This window comes from Dipodomys merriami, unplaced genomic scaffold, assembly GCF_024711535.1.
Source record: "Dipodomys merriami isolate MVZ:Mamm:240054 unplaced genomic scaffold, mDipMer1.0.p SCAF_15, whole genome shotgun sequence".
In the NCBI taxonomy this organism is placed as follows: domain Eukaryota; kingdom Metazoa; phylum Chordata; class Mammalia; order Rodentia; family Heteromyidae; genus Dipodomys; species Dipodomys merriami.
This window is the reverse complement of record NW_027202826.1, coordinates 29,901,918-29,925,482: the sequence shown is the minus strand read 5'-3', so window position 1 is coordinate 29,925,482 and position 23,565 is coordinate 29,901,918. Positions and strand designations below refer to the sequence as shown.

The following is a 23,565-nucleotide window of genomic DNA, read 5'->3' as shown; positions in this document are numbered from 1 at the left end:
ATGTAATTGTAACCCCTCTGTACAGTATTTTCACAATAAAAAAAAAAAGAATATTCCCTTTTCATTATTTGCACATAGCAAATTCAACAAGAATCTAAACAAAATCAATAGGTTCCTCCATTTCTTTGGCTTATTATTTGCTAGGCCATAGCACTACCAAAATGATCCACATCTCCGGGCCATTTTGGCTTCAGTTATTTTCTGGATATCTCATATTTCTGCCTGTGGTTGATCTCTACCTCCCTTACCTATGCCTCCTGGGTAGCTAGAATCCCAGGCATGCTCTACTACTTCCAGCTCTGTTGATGGGGGTCTAGTAACTTTCTCCCTAAACTAGCTTCAAATTGCATTTGACTCTATCTCCCAAATAGCTGGAACTATCCAGGCACAAGCCAATACTGGAGCCTAATGCTTTTTAGTGGTTACACAAAATATTGACTAGTCTAAAACACATGTATTCACGTGCATTAGGTAAAGGAATACAAATCTTTGATAACATTCCTTGGTTCAGCATAATACAAAAAGAAGCTAAAATTAAGTTATGAGAAATGGCATATAAATTCATTTTTCTGACTTAATTAATCCTGTACTACTTTAATAATGTCTGCTTCTGAAATTTATAATTTCTTACAAGATGTATTTTGCAATTTATTTCTCAGCATTTAAAAAAATAGTATAAGCTGAGATTTTCACTGCAACATTTCTACTCATGTATACAATGTAATTAATCTCACCTCTTTTATCATTGCCCATCCCCAGCTTCCTCTCTTCCTAACATTTCAATTGATGTTCTTGTTCTATGTTCATAATATGAACCTCCTGTTTCGACAATACCAACCTCATTCCCTGCTCTCCTTAACCTAATCCCCTCCTACCGGTACCTACCCTACCAACAGAGCCCATTTCTCTTTCTCTCAACCCAAACTCCAGACTTAGCAATAGCTTTCACGGAGGTTCTTCACAGTGCTGCCTTTTAAAAATAATTAACCAAATTTCATATTAACATTGTGATTTTTTTTATAATAGTGTCATTTTCTGACAGAAAAGTCTAAACAGTTTTGTTAGTAAGGCTTGCATCTGAAAATCACCTTAGACATCTTCACATGGAGGGCAGGAGACACCCCAAAGCTGTGGGAGTTGGCAGCTGACCCCTGCGGGGGCCAGAGCCACACAGGGCCAATGCCATAGACCTGCACAGGGGCCTCTAGTAAGTACTGTGAGGAAATTATCCAAAACGGGCAACAAACACCCTAAAGAATGGCAGTATACAATATCCAGAGCTCACAGAGCCCTAGGACGGGGCCTGTGCCCAACAGCCAGCGTAGAAAACTTGAAGGCTCTGAAAAGATAAGCTCATCTTAAAAATGTAACTCTTATTACAGCCCAGTAAAGCTGACAAGTAAAATGGCCAAGCGATTTCCAAATAAATTGATCCAGTCCCACAATAAAGTTCACAATTATTTTTAGGAATACAAAAATATTATGAGTACAAAGGCAAAATTTGATTTCTAACCAAGCATTAAAGGAAAAGAAAATATAGTCTAGGATGCAGAAAATAAAAAAGTCCAAAATGGAAACTCAGTCAAAATTTATAGGAGCTAATGGGATCTGAGAACTGGCAACTCATGGCTGTAATCTTAGCTACTCAGGAGGATTCTGATGTGAAGTCAGCCTGGTCAAAGAAGTCCATAAGACTTAATTTCCAAAATAACCAGTAAAAAGAAGGCCTAGCGGTGTGACTCAAGTGGGAGAATGGGAGCCGAGCAAGCAAGGGGAACATATTCAAGCACTGAGCTGAAGAACTGGAAAATACTAGATAAAGGGAAACATAGTATAGAAGTACAAGAAAACAATTATTACAATGGTTATTTCACATACTTTAGAAGCCAGAAGTAAGACTGAATCTATTAAGCAGAGACATGAAAAAGATGTTAAGACTCCTATCAAACTAAAGATGAAAACTACAGTCTAAGATTTTTAAAAAATAGCAGCTTAGACATTACAAAAGAGATCTATAAACCTGAAGACATACTAACAGAAACCACACAAAATGGAATGGAAAAAGAGACCAGGCAAGATGAAGAGAACCATCAGTGAGCCTTGGACAATTGCAAACAAACAACTGTGCATGTAACTGGAGTCCCACAGAGGAAGTGACAGATGATGTAATTACTTTAAGGAATCATAGTCAAGAGTTGACAACTTTGATGAAAATTACCAACTCCCAGATACAACATGCTCATCAGACCCAAAGACGAGAGAAATGAAGAAAAACTGTGTCAAGATAATCGTAATTAGATCATTTTAAACCAATGATCAGAAGAAACTCTTGAAAAAAAACTCCCAGAATTGGAAATGTTACATACAGAAAAACAAAGAATAATGCTTTCATTAGAAATAATGCAAGCTAAAAAAAAATGTCAGGAGGCCCTTTTATTGTGTGAAAGTATCTTTCAGAAACAATTTTTTTTCAGATATACAAAAGGTAAAACAGCTCATCAGAAAGAGGCCAATACTAAAAGAATGCTAAAGCAGAGGGCGCTAGACGGCAACATGGAGCAAACCTGAGTGATGGGTACCATCTGGTGAAGCCCATGGAATGAATATATATATATATATAATATATATGAATATAATATATAATGAATATATAATGTAATATAATATATTATATATATTATATATATTATATATAATATATAATATATATAATATATAGATATATATACTTCCTAAAGAATACTACAATTGTTTTACTGTGATATCTTCCTTACTCAGGATTATCTTATGTTGTAATATGCTTTTTCCCCCCTCAACTAACTACAGTATTATAAGACCAAAAGAAAAAGAAACAGGGAAAAATGTGAGTGGAAAAGCCTTGATATGAAAAACCCTTTCTGATTGCCTGGTTCACTCAAAAACATTTAAGTCCAGGTTTGGGCATTTGCTGTTTCCTTATATACAGTGTTAATTCAGTAAATATTTTTCTCTGGCATTACATACACTAGTGGGATCTTTAAGCCTGAGCCAAACACTTACTGCCACTCAAGGATGCTATAGTAAACTAGCGTCACTGTTTTCCAATACCACTTGTCAAGTCCTACCTGTCTAGGAAAAGGACACCTGAGAACAATGTCTGAATCAGATGTGTGAGCACTTGACATACTCTATTTGGGTTTATTTATTAATAAAGTAAGCAATATTTGTACCTACTGTCAGTTTTTAGGAGGATAAAAATTGGAACTGATACAGAAAAGCCATATTATACACAAGGAAGTCTAAGGCAGAAAAGTAGCTTAATATACATTCGTTAAAGGATTTCAACACAGTTTGAATCCAGTGGATTAATCTTCAATTTATCCTAAATAATAATGGTCAAATGATTATTCCAGAGGTAACCTGAGGGATGTAGTGGAAGGTGAAGGGATCAAGTACTAAGATAAAAATATTCTGGAGAAAAACAAAGGAGGGGGTAATGACGTTCAACAAGAAATGTACTCATTACCTTACTCATGTAACTGTAACCCCCCTGTACAGCATCTTTACAATAATATAAAATTAAAAAATATTCTGCCTGCTTATTTTAATCCAAGTAGTTTCTTTCTTCCTTATCATGCCTAGTGAGATATACACTGGGTTTCAGTGGAGGGACATGGAAACAAATTAAAATACAGACAGTTCACATTTTAAGAAACATATTCTTAATTTAGTAAACATTTTAAATAAGGTTTATTTTTACATTAAAGCCATGAATCATCCTGTTGAAAAACTCTACTTCTAGTTATTATAAAAACCAAAATGTCCAGCCAAAGTGTTTGTCACCATTAAAAGTGATAATAAGAACTCATTTTAGAGCCAGGCACTAATGGTTCATGCCTGAAATCCTAGTTACTCGGGGGGGGGGGGGGGGGGGGGGGAGCTGAGATGTGAGGATCATGGTTTGAAGACAGCCTAGGCAGAAAAGTCTGGGAGATTCTTATCTTCAATTAAACACAAAAAGCCGGAAGTGAAGATGAAGTGGAAGAGCCTTGACATAAAAACTCAGGGACAAGGACAATGCCCAGACCCACAGCTCAAGCCCCAGGACTGGCAGGGGGAAAAAAAAAAAAAAAGTCTTTTTAGTTAAGATCTTTGTCTTAATTTAAAAGTCAAAGAAACATTATACAATGGATTTCCTAAAATATACTTTGAGATAGCAGAAGTAGTTAGGGTCTCACCTGCACCGCACTATTAAGAAAGCAGCTGTTTTGCCCTGGTTCATTTAACAAGCCTTTGGTAGGGGCCAGCGACAGCATACTTCCAGCTTGATAAGTTTTTCCAAGATTGCCACCAGGTTTCCTTAAGAATTTCACCCAAGCCATTCTCAAGCAACTTTGTTCGCATTAAAACTAAGAATTCTATGCTTATGTGGTATTTTGGACGGTAAAATGAATGATGTCTTGAATTGTCCACTGAAAGTCACTGCAGTCTATTGCAGGAATGTAAGTTTCCAAGTCCATAACTTTCTTAGTGTTAAAATTCTGGAAGACTTTGGCAAGCAGAAAATAGAACAAGTAAATGTTGAAGCTGAACTCTAAAAGCAAGGCCTTTCAAATTTTTATATGTTAAATCTTACACAAGATCTGTACACAATGATCAAGTAGTCTTTTAAAAACTGCTAAAAATAATATTGATGAACCGTTTGTTTTCTTTAACATACAAATCATAGGTCTTGATTGGCTAAAAAATACATATTAATGATACAAAAATATGTAGATTGAGCATTTGGCATGATTCCTCAGGGCATTTGTTTTCTTTATGGTTTTTTAATAAGAAAGAAGTTTGTCTCTTTCCCAGGTGACGTTATCAGGTGACTCCACATTTCATATCAATGTGACCTCAAAGCAAATCTACAAAAAAGAAAAGAAATGTTTAAATAAAAAATCAAAACTGACCAAGAACATTCCTATTTTATTACCTGAACACAAATATTTTAATATAGAATTAAAATGCATTATAAAAGGATTAGAACTAGTAATATCCTGAAATAGGAAAATGGGCATATTACTTCATCATTTAAGCTTTTTAAATGTCAATATGACATTAATCACTATCTAATCAAAGACAGCAATGTTCAAAGAATGGTATCATTAGGAAAATATTGCACAAAACAAATGCAAACTAAATTACATCTCAAGTGGCATACAATATATGTCAACATTAAATTGTTTTATTAAACCATTGCATACATATATTCTGTATTATTATGTATCCTCTATACAAAAATCATTTTTTCCCAAGAAGGTCTGATTTTACATAAACCAACAAGAATAAGAATGGAAAAGAACCATTTGTTAAAAAAAATCTTAGTAAACACAATTTCCTTCTTGTTTACAATGCATGCTTGTGATTTAATAAACCTTTAAATGTTAAACTGCTAAATTAAATACTAACAAATATTAACTAATAAAGTTTTGCTAAATGAACTCAATTTTCCTCCTGTATTTTTGTTATTTTATTTTGGAGTACTAAGGTCTGACCTCTAGGCCTCATCAATGCTAGGTACTTGAGCTACATCTCTAACTCTCTGGGTCTGCTTATTTTTGAGACAGGTTTTCAAGTTTTCCCCAGCTGGCCTGAACCTGTCATACAGCTAAGATGACACACATGTACCACCACATCATGTTGTTGGTTGAGATGAGGTCCCATTAACTGTCTGCCCAAACTGGCCTCAAACCACAATCCTCCAAATCTCAACTTTCTGAGCTACTGAGATTACAGGCATGTGCTACTAGTGCCTCGCTCCTTCCTGCATTTTTTTTTTCATTCAACAAACACTTTTTGAGCCATGTACTACCACAGTTTGGTTTTTAATATAATGACGAAAACCAGACAATATCACATATGATGACACCATATTAAATTGCAAAGTGTACTACAAGAGTATGCGGTAAAAGCCAGTGAAACCACTGAGGGAAAACGTGGGATGGGAGGCATATATGAAATTCAGGACCGCTTGTACTATTACGTAAGATAGTAAAGGTTAAACCTACACAGGACTGGAAGGAGAGAAACAAACAAAAAACACCCAAGGGGAGGAATTCCAGGACAGTGATATTGGACCATATTTGCTATAGTGAAGAAGTGGCAGGAGAAAGGCTGACAAGGAGCAGAGTAGATTAAAGGGACAGAGATACAGGGGCTTGTGAGCCTTCATAAGGATTTTTTTTAAGGGTCTTCTTTCAACAAATCAACTCCTACCTTTTAGGAGCTTAGTTGGTGAGGGACATTGACACAAACTGATAATTAAACAATATTGTGTTACTTCCCTCCCGCCCAACCCTGGAGATTATACAAAATAAAAGTATCTATGAAGAAGCACGGAGGAACTTTGGGGACACTGAAAGTGATGGCTTCCCGAAGGGAGAAGGAAATAGCATCTGTGGGATGGAGAGACCACGAAACACCTTTCTTGTTGTAGCCTGTTCCACCTCGGAGAACCTGCACCCTACCAGGAGTCCGATCTGGACATCCTGGGGAGTCTGGGAAGTGCTACAGAGAACTGGTGAAGTGTACGGCCCCCTTGGGTCCTGCCATCACCCCATTACATGGAGAATGACCTGGAGAACATCCCGCCTCTAACTCAAGCAACAAAGTGCTATTTCGGAATCAGCTCTTAAATTTCATCACCTCAATTCAAAACCTTCCACCACCACTACACCCCACTTCTTGAGATCAGCTGCTGACATACTAGTCAGAGTGTGGATTTTAACCCTTCTCCCCAGGTAAACGTGACTACTCCATAACACAGTCTTCCAGGGAAAGTATAACCAGACATGTGGAGAGTAGTAAGCACGACAATAGAGCGTAAATGACTTGTGTGACACAGGTAACAAGAAGAGTAGAGACAAATTTAAAATAGCTATCCTATCTTCCAAATGAGCATAGATAGATTTTTTCAATAACTACTGAAATAAAAAAAAATCCAATACTGACTTAACTAGCAAACTGAACAAAGGGGAAGAAAACATTAGTGAGCACTAAGTTCAGTTCAAGAAATTCTCCTATGAAACACTAAAAAAGAAATAGACACGGAAAACATAGCGTGCTTTAAAAAGCTAAGAGGCTTGGATAAAATCTAAAATTAGAAATATCTACCTCAGGGGCTGGGAAGGTGGCTCAGTGGTAGGGTGCTTGCCTTGCATGCCTGAGGCCCTGGGTTCAATTCCTCAGCACCACATAAGCAAAAAGAAAAAAGCCGGAAGTGGCTCTGTGGCTCAAGTGGTAGAGTGCTAGCCTTGAGCTGAAGAGTTGAGGGACAGTGCCCAGGCCCAGAGTTCAAGCCCCATGACTGGACCCCAAAAAAAACCCCAAAACAGAAATATCTACCTCATAGTATTCCTGGAAACACAAGAAAAAAATAAAGCCTAACTACGTCCATAAAGGATTGAGAATTTCTCAGAATTAGACTGAAGAAACCAGAGCAAACAAGATACATTTAAAATATCCAAACATAGAGGAAGGCAAGAACAAAAACTGTGGAACTTTGACTGAGATGGAGGGAATAAAACTAAATCTGCCAAAAGCTAATGACAACAGACAAAATCTTCACAAGCTAGATGAAGAAAGAAAGAAAAAAAAAAGAAATAGAAATAGCGATAATAAAAGAGAAGGGGTCAGATAGAGAGGCAACCACAACTGTCAAAGAATACCACTAAAATCTTATAGAAATAATATCAAAAATCTAAAGAAATCAATAATTTCCTAGCAAATGAACAACAGTAATCAAAGAAAAAGTATAAAACTGAAAGTAACTGACTAGGTGGGGAGACAAAAGGTTTCTCATTGAAAATGGTGTCTGGACCTGGATGACTCAAAGTCCAATTTTATCAAAGAACTGTTCCCTCCAAATGTTGAATTATTATTGCAGGCTGCAAGAGAAAATAAAATACAAAGTAACCTCACATCATCTCAAGAAGCTAATATCAAAAGGTGATAAACCACCAACCAACGTGACAATTATAAATGCAAAATATTACTCACAAAACACCAGCACACAATCTACCAATGTATCAAAAAAATAACATGATGAAAAGAATCATGATGAATAGAATTTATTCCAGGAATAAAAATGCAATCATATACTTATTCCTTTAATAAATATTTGGGAGGATGTGCACAACACAGCTAACACAGCATTATTTGTAATAGCCAAAAAGTGAAAACAACCCAAATGCCTAGCAACTGATGAATAAAACTCTTATATGTGTATGTGCGTGTGTATATTCATATAATAGAGTATTATTCAGCCAAAACAAAGAACAAAGTACTGATATATGGCATACCATGCATGAACACTGAAAACATGCAAAGTCAAAGGTAGTCACAAAAGACCACAGATTATATGTCATTCACATGACATATCCAGAGCCAGAGAAATCTACAGACACAGACAGGCAGACGATACATACATCTGTGGCATGATTGTTTAGGAGTAAAGTGGGGACGTTAGGGTAGGGAAGGGGAGCTATAGCTAAATGGTACAGGATTTCTTTGAGGCGATAAAAAGGTTCTGAAACTGTAGCAATGAAATGTAAGTTTCTGGGAACATAATAAAAACCACTGAATTGTAGCCTTTAAATGGGAAAATGCTATGATTTATGAATTATATTGAAAAGCAAAGCCTAAGCTAGCAGGCTTATGGGAACTGAAGATTTGGGGAGACTGACTTTTAGCACTGTGATTTATCCCAACACCTGCTTTCCTTCTAGAAGCTTAGAGGCTTGGTACTTTCCCCAGCAAGAGCGTGTGTAGGTGGCCTCTCTGCAGTAAGGTCACAGAGCACTGAGTCTCTGATGAGCTCCCTGGTAGACAGTATCTAACCAATGCCGTCTCATTTGCAGCTGGAAGGACCAGTGTGTCCTGCATGGCTCCACCCACAAAGCTGACCAGAAGCTCATGCTGTGTTTGCCTGCTTTGCTTTCACTGTAATAAATCATATCATGAGCACAACCAGATACTGAGTCCTGAGTGTTCCTACAGAATCCTCAAACCTGGCAGGTGGGAGGGACTTTAGGGATCTCCAGCCCAGAGGCATTGTGCTGCACTAGTCAGGACCTGCTCTGCTATCTATAGAGCAAGGAACACTGTTGGTGGAATATCAGGGGGGGGGGAAAAAGGTGCTTTCTTTTACTGCTAAAAACAAAACAATCTATACTACTGTGACATTTTCTAGTCATGTAAATCTGGCAATAACTGCTCAACTTAAAAGCTAAACATACTGCAACCCTCAAACCTCCAAACTGAGAATCTAATCCTCCAAAATGAAGTGCTATTTATTTATTTATTTTTGTCAGTCATGGGGCTTGAACTCTGGGCCTGGGTGCTGTCCGCTGTCCCTGAGCTCTTCAGCTCAAGGCAAGCACTCTACCGACCACTTGAGCCACAGTGCCACTTCCAGTTTTCTGCTGGTTAGCTAAAGATCAGAGTCTCATGGACTTTCCTGACCAGGTTGGCTTTGAACCATGATCTCAGTCTCCTGAATAGCTAGGATTACAGGCGTGAGTCACCAGTGCCTGGCATGAAGTTATTTTTATTGAGCAACATTAGGTAGTAGCAGTGAATTATAGGAAGCAATGTGAATGTCTATGGGTCATAAACACCTTCACCGTAAGTTGGTTTGTTGAGAAAGTTTTAAATTTCCCGTCACCTCTGCATTCATTTTCAATATAAGTTGGGCATTTCATATTAAAGCAGGGCGTGGTGACTCTGACAGTGTCTGGTTCTTAGTTCTCAATGTGGTTGATCCAGAAAACAATCTTACACAACTGCTTCCCAGTGGCTAGCTCTCCTTGTGGTGGATGAGTAACTTGATTCACCCTCTAGACCCAACCACACTGAAAGTGCTGTACAGACAGGCTGCAGTGATCCCCACTCAGTCTCAGCACGAGGCTCTAAACCTATCAATCACTGCTCTCTGCAGGGAAGGTTCCTAGCTAACACCCTGGAGCTAAGTAAAAGCTCTAACCTCGGGTCCTTGCTTCCTGTCTTGCTTACCACCTACAGGAGCAAGTGTGCTTGTCTTGCCTGTTGTTCCTATACTGTCTCACTGTCCTCTCCCCTCCAGGTCTGAAAGTAATAAATGCTTCTGCTTTCACCTCCTTTGACCAACACATTCAAACCTCTCTTCTTTCTGACAGGGTTTTTAGAGAGAATGGCTCTTGGTGTAGGATTAAAGTGGACAGGGATCAGATGAGTGCCACCGGGTATCTGTCAGAATTCGCAAGCTTCCAGTGAGAACACTTGCTCACAGGTCCAGTACACTTAGGCATTAGGTCAGATGTCAGAGGAGAAAGGCACATGGCAAGCACCCATGACCCAAATTGCCTGCAGCTATGTCAGGGCAGAGGTAGAACTTGCAGTGAATCACCAGAGACCTCAAGATTGCATCGAAAGAAATCACAGCAGTACTTTTGAGTAACAAAGGCAAAAATGTAGAAATTTAATAGCATCCCACTTACATAACATGATAAATGTGTGAAAACATGTTTCATATGGTCACCTGTGAAGCTACAAATGAATCTGAAACGGGGCTGGATAGTCAAGATAGAAGGTAAAAAGCCTGCGCTAACAAAGCAAAGCATCACTATAACATGGGTATGTAACATATAAATAACATATACACACATACACATTCACAAATATAAAAATAAAAGAGATATACCAGAGGGTGTGGGGGTATGGCTCAAGTGGTAGAGTGCTTGGAGGACCTGAGTTCCAATCCCAAGATCACACACACACACACACACACACACACACACACACACACACACACACACGGCTCAAGTGGTAGAGTGCTTGGAGGACCTGAGTTCCAATCCCAAGATCACACACACACACACACACACACACACACACACACACACACACACACACACGGCTCAAGTGGTAGAGTGCTTGGAGGACCTGAGTTCTAATCCCAAGATCACACACACACACACACACACACACACACACACACACACACACACACACACACACACACACACACACACACACCCAAAGATACACCAGGAAAGTATAAACTTAAAGAAATTTAACAGCAATTTTAAGCAGAATTAAATTGATAAAGTGAATATTAAGCTGTGTCTGTAGGAAAATATAATAAATAAAAAGAGAAATATAACAGAAAATATGAATATATGCACGTATATTTGTATAATTTCAGAATATGCCTAGAAGAAATGCAAAAATATCAAATGAAAACCATGGTGCAGATCTCAGTAAGTTCATTATCAAACAGTAGCATACAGATCATATTATCTATAAACTAGAATTGAATACAAAAATAAGAAAAGTTATTAAATACACAGAATTCAACAACAAAGCAATACACATTAACACTTACAAGAAGCTTCTAAAATACTACTTAGAGGAAAATTTAAAGTTTTGAATGTAACACAAAAAAAAGGGACCAAACAAAAAGAAGTACAACTCAACAGGACAAAAAATAAACAAGAAACCTCCTTCTCCCCAACAAAGAAATGAGATGAGAGTGATACCTAGCTGCAACCAACTGCTCATGAGAAATACACAGAATATACAGGAAACACTTGAAGATTACAGTTTTACAAGAGAAACACAGGCAAAGTCTAACTACCAACCAATGGAGACAATCACATAGCTAATAAACACACATTTGAATCTTGAAAGATTGTAAATTAAAGCATGCTAGTACTCTCTATGCATCACCTTGGCAACAATTCCCCCATGATTGTGGGGCTCTCTGAGGAGAGGAAGTGTGCAAGCCAAGGATGTGAAGAGAGGCTCAGGCCTTCCCTACAGGGGAGCAGAGTTATAGGACTAGGATGACAGGCCTCTCAGAAATGAAGTCATCAGCCAGAGAAGCAACTTCCCAGTTTTCTGCCTGGACCAGAAGAGGGATGCCTGCACCAACTTAGGCAGCAGAATGAGTTTTGTTTTGGCAAACAGTGGAGCTCCCTCCAGAACAGAATGCCTCAGCTTCTACACAACATCCAAAAGAAGTAGTCTAGTTGACATCCAAATAAACAACTTCATCTTGACATCTTTTCCAGGATTGTGATTGGGGCTGGACATAATGTTTGCAAATCATGAACACATAGAAGCATAACCAACCAAAGGACAGATGAAAACAGAAAGAAGGATAAAAGAAAGTCAGTCAAACCAGGCTTATGATAATGACAGTTACATTGGCGTCAAAAGGACAGTATTTTTCTTAGTAGTTATTTTATGTGACAGCACAACAGCTAGTCAGATAAATAAACCCACTGAAGCCACAATCTTCTATGTTTTGTGCAAATGCTACAATATTTAATAAGGCCTGGGGCTGAAGTGGCTCAGAGCATCCAACTTTATGACCTTCAGTTTTATGACCTCCTCGCTGGTAGCAGAAAGGGAAGTACACCAGAGGGAATCTAACCCTAAGAGAAAGTCTAGAAGTAAGAATACCAATTAAATCCTTCCCCCTACCCCCCTCCCTCTCTTTTGTTGGTTGTAGGGCTTGTCCAGGGCCTAGGTGCTGTCCCTGAGACTTTTTGTGCTCAGGGCTAACACTCTACCACTTGAGCCACAGTGCCACTTCTAGTTTTTTTGAATGGTTAATTGGAGACAAGTCTCACAAGGACTTTTCTGCAGGGGCTGGCTTGGAACTGCCATCCTTAGATCTCAGCTTCCTGTATACCTAAGATTACAGGTGTGAGCCACCAGCGCCCAGTCATGTCATTAGTGTTGATTTATTTTCTCAATTGGTATTTTTATATCCAGTTCTTTACAATTAACCAATTTTGCTGAAGTGTACATTGTGCTCAGCAAAACATCCCAATGCAGAGTTCAATGAGTTCTAACAAAACTACAGTCCTATAATCATGACCACAAGCAATCATTTCCATCACCAAGAAACTTCTAACAATGTCATAAGCAGAATGCTAAAACTATACCCACCCTGAGCCCCAGCTTTCACACTCTACTCCCTAAAACCTGTAAATGTGATGAATAAGTTGACATTTAAGTCCAGTGATTCATTCCTGAAATCCCAGCTACTCAGGAGACAGAGATTGGAAGGAATGTGGTTTGAGGCTAGCTTGGACAAAAAGTAGTTGTGAGCAGGGTAGCATATGGTCCCAGAGATGTAAGATGTTCCCAGGGATGTGAGAGGCATTAGACAGGATGATAATAGTTGAGGCCAGCTCTGGGCAATGAATGTCAAGACCCTACCTGAAAAATTAGAGCAAAAAAAGGGCTGAAGATGTGGCTCACGTGGTAGAGTTCCTCTAGTAAGTGTAAGGCCCTAAATTCAAATCCCTCCAAAGGATAAAAAAGATCAGTGGATTATTTAGTTGGCTCTACTGAAATCATGTGAGCCATTAAAAAGCAGAGATCTCTTCTCTCAGGCTGGAGCACTTTTGCAAAATGAGAAATACTTGATGTGCTACTACTACTGCTTTAAAGATAGAGAGGGGGTTCTCTATGAGAAGAAATGTGGGTGGCCTTTTGGATCAGAGAAAAGATCCTGTTTAGCAGATAGCAAAGAAGCAGGGGTCTGAGTCCTACGAAGAAATAAATCTGCCGACAGTGCAAATGAGCATGCAAGCAGGTTCTTCTCTTGGCCACCACCTAGGGTGGAGGCCAGTCCATTTGACCTTGACTTCAGCCTGTGGGAACCAGGTCAGGGAACTTCTTGAGCCCATCTGGATTTCTGACCTCCTAACTTTAAAGTAATAGATGGGTGTTCTTTTAGATTGTCAAATTCATAATGATGTTATGAATTGAACTCCCAGAAAATCCTGGTCTGTTTTCTGTCACTATCATTTCAACTCTTCTGGAATTTCAAACAAAATGAAACTCTACAATCTTTCTTGTTTGGCTCATTTCAATTGGGGTAATACTCTTGGGTTTGTATATCACTTGAGATTCTCTCTCTCTCTCTCTGTATCTATCTGTACCAGCAACTCTTCATTCTGTTTTATTACTAAGTAATATTCTGTGAGTGGTTTTGCCAAAATTGGTTTGTCCATTTACTAGAAGGGCATCTGCATTGCTTCCAATTAGGGGTTATAACTAAAGTAACTATCAATATTCAAGTATGAGTTTTCCTGAGGACATCATTTTCATTTCTTTTGGGTCTTAATCCTACATATTTCCTAGGGTTGTAGGGTTAAGTTTCTTCTAAAATTACATCATAATGTTCCTCTGCTCAAAATTTTGCAATGGATCCTTACAACATTCAGACTTTTTTTTTTTTTTAAAGAGACTTATAAAGGCTGAAAGACTCTTGTCTTAGATCTATAAGTAAAGGCTATGACAGCTGAAATTTCTTATAAGTAACAGAAATTTAATTGCCCATAGTTCTGGAGTCCAGGAAGCCCTAAATAAAGGTGTCTGGCGAGGGTTCACTTTCTGCATCACAGGTGGTATTTCCTTGAAGCAGCCTCAAATGGTAAGAAGAAATACACAGGCTTCCTCTAGCTTCATTGCTAAGGGCACCTATTCGTAAGAGCTTTGTCTTTAAGACCTAATCACCAGATACCTCTCCACCTCTCAAGACTAACGCACTGAGCATATAAATTTTAGGGAATCACATTCACACTATTGCAGCCTTACTATCTGCCCAGAATTCTCACCCCTAACTTCACTTCTAACTTCCTGACTTTTGGCTTTCTTCATTCTTGTCACCATGGCCCCCTGGTGATTCCTGAATACCATACAAGCTCCTGTTCAAGGCCTTTGCACCAGTGTTCTTCTGCCTAAAAATATAACTTCCTGAAACTCACATGGCTTTGCCCTGCCTCCCTTCATGATTACCTTGCTAAAAACTCACCTTCTAAACGTAGCCTATGTTTATCTAAAATGCCAAACCACCATGATCTCCACCCCATTCCATCTCTCCTGACTTCACTCCCCTTTTTCTTTTCTTCTTGTCTCTGTTTATCTTCAAATATACTGTATTTCTTATTTAATTTGAGAATGTAAAGTAAATCCCAAGCATCTGGAACAGTCCACAGCCCAAGGTAAGGGTACATATTCAATATTTATTGAACAAAGCTCAGGAAATGAGTTGAAATCTTTAACAAGTCCTCTGAAAGCTCCTAAAAAAAATTAGCAAGGCAGGCACTGCAGGTATAGGACAATTTCCTATAGCCAGCAGCTAGGTTTATGTCAGCACCACATGACAAAAAGGAACTTTATAGCAAGCCTATATGGCAGCAATGTATATGAAGAAAAGTCTCATAAGGGCTCAAACAACCTGGTCACCTAAGTGTAAAAGGACCATTAGTAAAAGGGCAAGAAGTTTACAATGCAAGCTGAGGAGTTTGAAAAAAGCCAAAGCATAAACTATCTGATGCTCAAAGGATGCCCAGAAGGGTTATTGACAAAGATGGAACCCACATTCGGATACTGACTTCAAGTTTCTATATTAATTCTATGTTGATTCTATTTTCTATATTAATTCCTCCTTTGATCAAGTCCCATCAACACATTAAGTCAACAACTGAGTCAGTAAAAGTATGTCAGCTTTATCACTTGTAATAAAAAAAAAATCTACATAAAAAAAGATGCACAGGGCTATGGTCAAAAGAAATACTCCAAATACAGTAAGTATGCAATTAATACAATCTAATTTACAACCGTGTAAACTGTTGTAAAATGTAAAATGATTCAAAAAATACAGACTTTAAAGTAAAAAGCTGGACGCCAGTGGCTCATAACTATAATCCTAGCTAAGATCCTAGGCTGAGATCTGAGGAATATGGTTCAAAGCCAGCCAGGGCAGTAAAGTCCTTGAGACTTTTATCTACAATTAACCACCAGAAAACTGGAAGTGGTGCTCTGGCTCCACGTGGTAAAATGCTAGCCTTGAGTGAAAAAGCTTAGAGACAGACCAAGGCCCTGAGTTCACTAATCCTATTTATGAAGTTATCTTGTAAGTGTACGGGGAAACCACTGCAAACATCTTTAGTGAAAATTTAATTCATAGAATAACATGATGATCCATCAGTTATAAGAATAACTAGAGGGGCTGGGAAGGTGGCTCAGTGGTAGAGCGCTTGCCTGGCATGCATGAGGCCCTGGGTTCGATTCCTCAGCACCACATAAGCAAAAAGAAAAAAGCTGGAAGTGGCACTGTGGCTCAAGTGGTAGAGCGCTATCCTTGAGCTGAAGAGCTGAGGGACAGCGCCTAGGCCCAGAGTTCAGGCCCCACGACCAGACCCAAAAAGAAAATTAAAAAAAAAAAAAAAAAAAGAATAACTAGAATCCCAAAATGCACTTAAATAGGGTTCATCAATCAGGTTCCTGAAGATGCTGTTTGGCTCACTTTACCATCCTTTGTCTCTTCAATATTCTTCCCAAACACTGTAATAACTCTCATGTTATTACCTTCAATATTCCCTTAGTTATTCTGATTTCCTATTATAGCAACATAGTATAAATCTCTAAGAGATACACAAAGTAACTTAAGAATGAAGTAATACACTGTCCTTTGTTGGTGTTGTGTGAGTGACTAGGAACTTGAAAGGAGAATGCGAAAAGAAGTAGAAACTTGCAAAGTGGAAGATACAATAAAAAACAGTTTTGGGGCTGGGAAGGTGGCTCAGTGGTAGAGCACTTGCCTTGCATGCTCGAGGCCCTGGGTTCGATTCCTCAGCACCACATAAGCAAAAAAAAGAAAAAAAAAGCCGGAAGTGGCGCTGTGGCTCAAGGGTAGAGTGCTAGCCTTGAGCTGAAGAGCTGAGGGACAGCGCCCAGGCTCAGAGTTCAGGCCCCATGACCGGACCCAAAAAAAATAATAAAAAAATAAAAAATAAAAAACAGTTTTACCTTTGAGAACTCAATGTACTTTGGAATTGGTAGAGCTGATGAGGCTTACAAAGGAACAAATTTTTTTTTGTGACTACTTAAACATCATCTTATTAGTTTTAAACCCTAGTGCCTAAGCAATTATGACTAGCCTACAACAGTAGGCCTAGAAATGTTTTTTAAAATAAATGTGCTATTCCAGAAACAAAACTAAACAAAAAGTAAAAAACTTCCAAATGACTAGTATTTCCTTTTTTTTTTTCCAAATTAGTATGGTCAAATAGAAGACTAGTGTAATTATCTTTGAAATACTTTAAACATACCTCAGATAATTGATTTTGTTCCTTAAAACTGTCAAAAGAGTCAAGTGAGAATTGTGCTGCACAAATCTTTATTTTCTGAAAAATAAGTATGAATACTTGAAGCTTTTCTACTTCATCCATGTCATGGACATTATTTTGTGGCCTAATAATACTTCTTCTGAGTAGTATTTTAGATGCCCAAAAGTAATAGGATTTTCTTTTTTAATAAAGAAAACCCAATAACATACAGAAAACCTATATAATCTCAACACTTGGGATGCCAAAGCAGAAGTAGTCCAAATTTGAGACCAGCCTGGACTGCACAAAGATGGAGGAGATGAATTAAACTTGGAAAGAAAACAGTACAAATGTTTTTGGCTAAATAGTTTATGTTTTTATATATTTATTTTTTTGTTGGTTGTGGGGCTTGAACTCTGGACCTAAGTACTGTCCCTGAGCTCTTCAGCTCAAGGCAAGTAGTGCTCTACCACTTGAGCCACAGCGCCACTTCAAGTTTTCTGGTGGTTAATTGTAGATAAGAGTCTCATGAACTTTCCTGCCCTGGCTGGCTTTCAACTGTGATCCTCAGCTCTCAGCCTCTTGAGTAGCTAGGATTACAGGCATAAGCCACTGACACCTGGCTTGTATATGTATTATCTATAATGTTCCAACTATTCATTTTTTAAAAACTCACCATAACTTGCTTCCCAAGGTTAAAATTATTTAATATTTAAATTACCATTGACTGGTTTTATCTGAAGAAATAAATATCTGTTGCATCCATGTGTTGCTCCTATAATGTGTATAGTAGCATTTTTCTAAAAACATTGCTTCTATATGAAATTTGTAATATACTAATGCTACATTTATATCATCACTAATTTCTACCTAGCTCTTCAAAAATGACATAAACCAGCACATGTCTTTCTTTCCTTAAAACAAGAACTCATAAGCCAGGTGCTGTGGCTCACAGTTGTAATCCTAGCCAGATTCTAGACCTCAAAAGACTGAGATCTGAGGTTACTGACTCAAAGCCAGCCAGAACTGTCCCTGAGACTCTTATCTCCAATAAATTACTGCAAAGCCAGAGTGGAACTATGGCTCAGGTGGTAGGGTACCCACCTTCAGCAAAAAAGCTCAGGTACAGTGAGTGCCCAAGACTTCAGTTCAAGTCCCACATACACACACATACATACACATTCATATACTCACACACTCACACACAAACACACACATCTAAGAGCTCATGAGCAAGAATTTTACATCTTACCAAATGTACTCAAAATGCTACAGAGGCAATAAATAAGCTTTCAAGCTACTGAAATTTGTCTCTGGAATCTATAATGTTAAAATGCATTACAATTGTCAAATAATAAGAGCTGCTAAGAATTTTAATAACCAAACATCTTTTCAAGTAGCTTAATCTTTTACTTTATAAAGAATATATTTTTTGCAAAGTCAAGCAACATTCCTTCAGCCCAGTACTTTCCCAAAAGGCAACTGATTATGCTTCTTAAAAGTGTTTATAAATTTAGCTGGGCGCCAGGGGCACATGACTGTAATCCTAGCTTGCTTAAAAAACTTCTAAAACCTATAGTATCAAAACTAGTTCTTGACAGTATAAAATATTTGACACTGAACAGTATGAAAGATCTTGAATCACAATACATACTGAAATCCTACAAGTGCTGGAAAGAATATTTAGTGTGTCAAAAGTAACATACTTTAAAAAAAAAACTACTTTTTGAGGGCTAAACGCATAACTTTTCCTACCAAATATGAAACCCTGAGTTTCAATCTCCAGTTTCCCTCTCCATAAAATTTTACTTTTGTATCTTTTAGAAAAAATAATATTAATGAACTGATTATCAGTGACAAGTTCCATGAATTGTTTGCAATCTACAATTTCACATTTTAGGTGACTGGGAAAAAGCCACTACCAGTTAATTTATGAACAACTTTAAATAAATCACCTTCATAATTTATAACCAGTAATTATAAATCTAAACAAACTCCAAGTGAGCTCTTTTGAAAGTAAAACAGTAAAATACAAATGTAAAACCAGGCGCAGGGAAGGTGGCTTAGTGGTAGAGCGCTTGCCTTGCATGCAGGAGGCCGTGGGTTCTATTCTTCAGCACCACATAAGCAGAAAAAGCAGGCAGTGGGGCTGAGACTCATGTGGTAGAGCGCTGGTCTACAGCTGAAGAGCTGGGGGACAGTGCCCTGGCCCAGAGTACAGGGCCCACCAGCCACACACACACACAAAAAGTAAAACCATACTTATTTTTCATAATGCCTACCTACAGCGAATCTATTCTGAATTCTATGACTGGAGTAAATAAGTCACATGTTACTTTTCGCAGAGTAAGTTTTGCTCATCTTTTCCTTCTTAAGGTTCTTTTTAACAAGATGGAGGAATCTTTGCGTAGGACCACCATCAAGAAAGGAAAAAGGAAAAACTGGGAGAGAATGATGGACGGGGGTGACATTTTCCAAAAAGAAATGTACTCAGGACCTGACTTATGTAACTGTAACCCCTGTTTACCTCTTTTATAGTAACACTTTTTAAAAACTTAAAATGTTAAAAAAGAGAAACTAAAAAGTACAGAAAACAAAGCTAACAAATATGTGTCAATTTTACCAAAAGTCCCTTTTACTATTCCTTTTAAAATAGTGAAAATTAGCAAGACTTCACAGAAAGCTAAGGAACTCCACAATTAAATGTCTCCCCAAAAGTAGCCTAAGGAACTCCACAATTAAATGTCTCCCCAAAAGTAGCCTAGAACATTCTTTAAGGAGTATATGTATGTATGTTTTTGTTTTCTTCTTAGGCAAGGGAACATTTAGAAAACTTAGCTGCCTAACAGATAAAAGGGGTGCAGAACGAACTCACTCAGTGAGCACCCAAGCCCCGCTTCAACAAACAAACCAACCTCGTAGTGGGATAACCTTACACTGCAAGAGTTTACACCTGGGCAAGCACTTCCCGTTCCCCAACACTGTTTAAAAGCAGTTGGTCGCGCTATTTGGACGCTAAACATTAACTTTATACCTGTCCCGCACCACCAAGAACACCACCAACCCCACAACGATTCTCGGGAATCCAGCCCCTTCTCCCCTCCCAAGAAGGGACCAGAGCGCGGGGAGAGGCCGGGGCGGGCGCCGAGGTAGCGCACCTTCCCGGATCCCCACCCGCCCCGAGGAACTGCGGCTGGATTCCAGAGTCTGCCCCATCCCCGCCCTCGGGCCCCGCGGCCACCACCTGGCCCTCCGGCCGGGCCAGAGGCCTGGGCTCCAGAGCCGCAGGAGGGGGCTGCGGGACTCAGGGATCCCGGCAGCTCGCGGGGTCTGGTGCAGACAGTCGCGGGGCTGCGGAAGGTGTTGAGGGATGGGCGGGGGTGAAGGTGCCCGGGTCAGACCCGGAGGGTGGCAGGTCTTGGGGGTCCCCGTCAGGCCCGGAAGGTGAGAGGTCCGGGGGTCCCCATCCAGACACGAGTTCCCGATCAGGCCCGGAGGGTGAGAGGTCGGGGGGGGGGTCCCCTCCAGACACTAGTGCCCAGCCAGGCCCGGGGGGGTGGCAGGTCTTGGGGATCCCATCCCGGTCAGGCCCGGAGGGTGGCGGGTCGGGGGTCCCCACCCAGACACTCGTTCTCGGCTAGGCCCGGGCCGGGGGTCCCCACCCACCACTACAGTTTGGGAGACTCACCCGGAGCTCTGGCTCCTCCCGGCGCCGCGAGCGTGCTGTCCAGGTAGCGCACCCGGGCCTTCCACTCCCACAGAGCTACCTCGCGCTGACCCCGCTCCGCCTCACGCCGACACCCGACTGACACCCCAACAGCCGTCACCGCGCCGGGGTGCTCCGGGAACTGGGTTCCGACCCCGCATGGAGCATGCGCACACGGCCCCGCCACCCCGGGGCCAGTCTGGGCACTGACACCTGCGATCAACAGGTCTCCAGAGTCCCGCCTTCCTGAGGCCCCGCCTTCCTGAGGCCCCGCCCCCTCGCCGCTGGGCCCACCCCCATCACGCAATGCTCTATTCCCGCGGGGGTTCGATGAGGGCGCGCGGTTCAATTGGCTTACTCCGGAGGCGCGAAATCCCGCGAGATTTGCGGCGTGCCAGGTTTCCTCGCCCCAGCGGGAGCGGGATGGGGTTCGTGGTTGGGGAAAGGTGGGTGTGGGCGAGGCGGCCCGGTGTCACGGAGCCGGAAGTCGGTTCTCGAGGAAACGCGGTGATTGCGTGCAGCGCGTGGTGACCGCGCGGGGGCCCGGCGGTGTTGCTGGGGAGGGGCGCGGGCTGCGGGCCTGGGAGCGCGGGTTCCCGGCCTGGGAGCGGCGCGCGGCCCGCCGGAGACGGCGCGGCCTCCGCTGCGGGGCCGATGCACCCCGGGCGGCGGTTCCGGGACCATTCATAAATGAGTCCGGTGAACTGGTGAACGGCTAGTTGTCAGGACAAATCGGGTGACCCGTGACGCGGTTTCCAGTTACCAGCCAAGAACTGAGCTGAACCTGTGTGTGTGTGTGCGTGTGCGCCGCAGTGATTTTGGTTTACTCTGGAGGCTGAGATCTGAGGATCGCTGTTGGAAACCAGCCCAAACAGGAAAGCCCATGAGACAGAAAGTTGTGAGGCCCTGGCTCAAGTGGTACAGTGCCAGCCTTGGGCAGAAAAAACTAAGGAACAGTGCCCTGGGTTTAAGCCCCCCCAGTACTGGCTCACACACAGACATACGTTATTAAAAGAAAAAAAAACTCACAATCGTTGGCATCAACAGCAATCAAAAGTGCATACTGATGAAAAAAAAAAGATTTAGGCATAAGTAAATCTTTATTTGATGAGCTAGGATGAAGAAATACTGGGGGTTGGTAGTAAACAAATAGGACTTTATAGTCCTTGAGACAATCTCTTAAGAGCTCATTGAGCATTTACCCTGTTCCCTTGAACTAGGAACTGAGGGAAATAAAATTAAGCTCTTCAGGTTAGACCCTTTGATTTGGATTTCACACAAACAAAATAAATATGTCCCAGATGGATATGGGCCTCTCAATGATCACTTTTAAAGTCAGGTCTCGCCCACCCCTCTGAAATGTACGTCACTTCCATTGTCTGTTTCAGATGATGGCATTGTCCAGGGCAGAAATCTATAAGTATGCCTATACTACTGTTGCACTATCCACACCAAACTTCGTTGATTCATCTACTATCTGTCTGATACATCCCTTTTTCACCTACATTCTCACTATCTTAGTCCTTCAAGTAGTCATCTCTTCTGACTCATGTCCCTTGGACTATCATAAAAGCCACATAATGTCCTCCAGTTCTTCCTCACTCCCATCTCCATGCTGTTAGTCATTTTTTGAATGTGAAACTGTGATCATGATACTCTTCTGCTGAAGATTTTTTTCATGCCCTCCATGATCAGGCCTTATGGGTTAACCTTAACCTGGTGTTTTTTCCTCATTTTCTCCACACTAGCTATCCTAAACTTGCTGTTCTGGGGTCCTACTAGTTTCTTTCAATGTTTCTTGGATCCTTTCACAGTTCTTGAGTCAGACTTGTCCTTCTTTTATCCATTTTGGAGTTATTTCTATTATAAAGTGTATATCATACTATAATTATTTCTCTGTAAATGTAACTGACAAAGCAATCACTTTTAGAAATAACATGAATTGTGGATAATAAAAACTCGTACTACCTCCTTACTCCCCTCGAGGTGATTACAGAATACTCATCCTTTAACTCAAAAATTTGATTCAGTCACTTTTTAAACTATAATTCTTGGCATATTTAAGTACTGCTCTTTAAATGATAGTGTCATAGTGGGCTCCAGTTTAAGCATCAAGGTGGCAGGGTTGAAAGCAAACATAAAAAGAAGGAATTTGATACCACACTCCCTACCAAGATAGGAATTGCTCCCAGAAAAGTTTGTGGTTAGGAAAGTCACAACACACAGTTTAAATACATTGCTTCTCAGAATGGCCTTTAGTCCTGGATGAAAAAAATTAAAAGTAAACCATCTGGAAGAAAGAAAGTAAAACAAATGGAAGAAAGAACGAAAACAAGAATAAGAACGCCAGAAAACAAACCCCTAGATTGGTTCTGTTGAGATCCAGCCAGAGTTCACAGCATCAGCATGCCTATGTGCTTAGCATTATTCTAGATTGATAACTGAGGCTTTTGGGAGCAGTACTACTATGGCTGGATTTCACCTTACCACTGATTACTGGTAGGAACAACTTCTGTCCTGAATTGCTATTATCCAATAGTGACAGGCAGCAATCTGCAGCTGTGGGTGGAGCAAACCATGACTGAGCTAGGAGGGAGTGCAGTATGGCACCCAGAAGTAGTAGCTAAGAAACTGACTCAGGATTAGATCTAGACAAAACCTGTTTTCCTAAGAAGCATATTAATGATGACACTATTCTAGTCCTAGAGAGCAGGGAGTATGGGA

The 23,565-nt window shown here is 40.4% G+C and overlaps 1 protein-coding gene across 2 annotated transcripts in view; it reads right to left on the bottom strand.

The window, feature by feature from the left end:
- Usp53 (ubiquitin specific peptidase 53) overlaps window positions 1-21,035 on the bottom strand; it is a 63,041-nt gene extending 42,006 nt beyond the window's left edge. Inside the window, exons 1-2 of one of the 2 annotated variants that reach the window (XM_070022511.1) lie at window positions 20,824-21,035; window positions 4,218-4,889 (exon numbers count right to left, since the gene is read on the bottom strand). In XM_070022511.1, the coding sequence (XP_069878612.1) occupies window positions 4,218-4,361 (144 nt within the window). In that variant the 5' untranslated portion in view covers window positions 4,362-4,889; window positions 20,824-21,035. The remainder of the gene's footprint in view (window positions 1-4,217; window positions 4,890-20,823) is intronic. The other variant, XM_070022512.1, reaches the window with a different exon arrangement.
- Window positions 21,036-23,565: the final 2,530 nt, after the last annotated feature.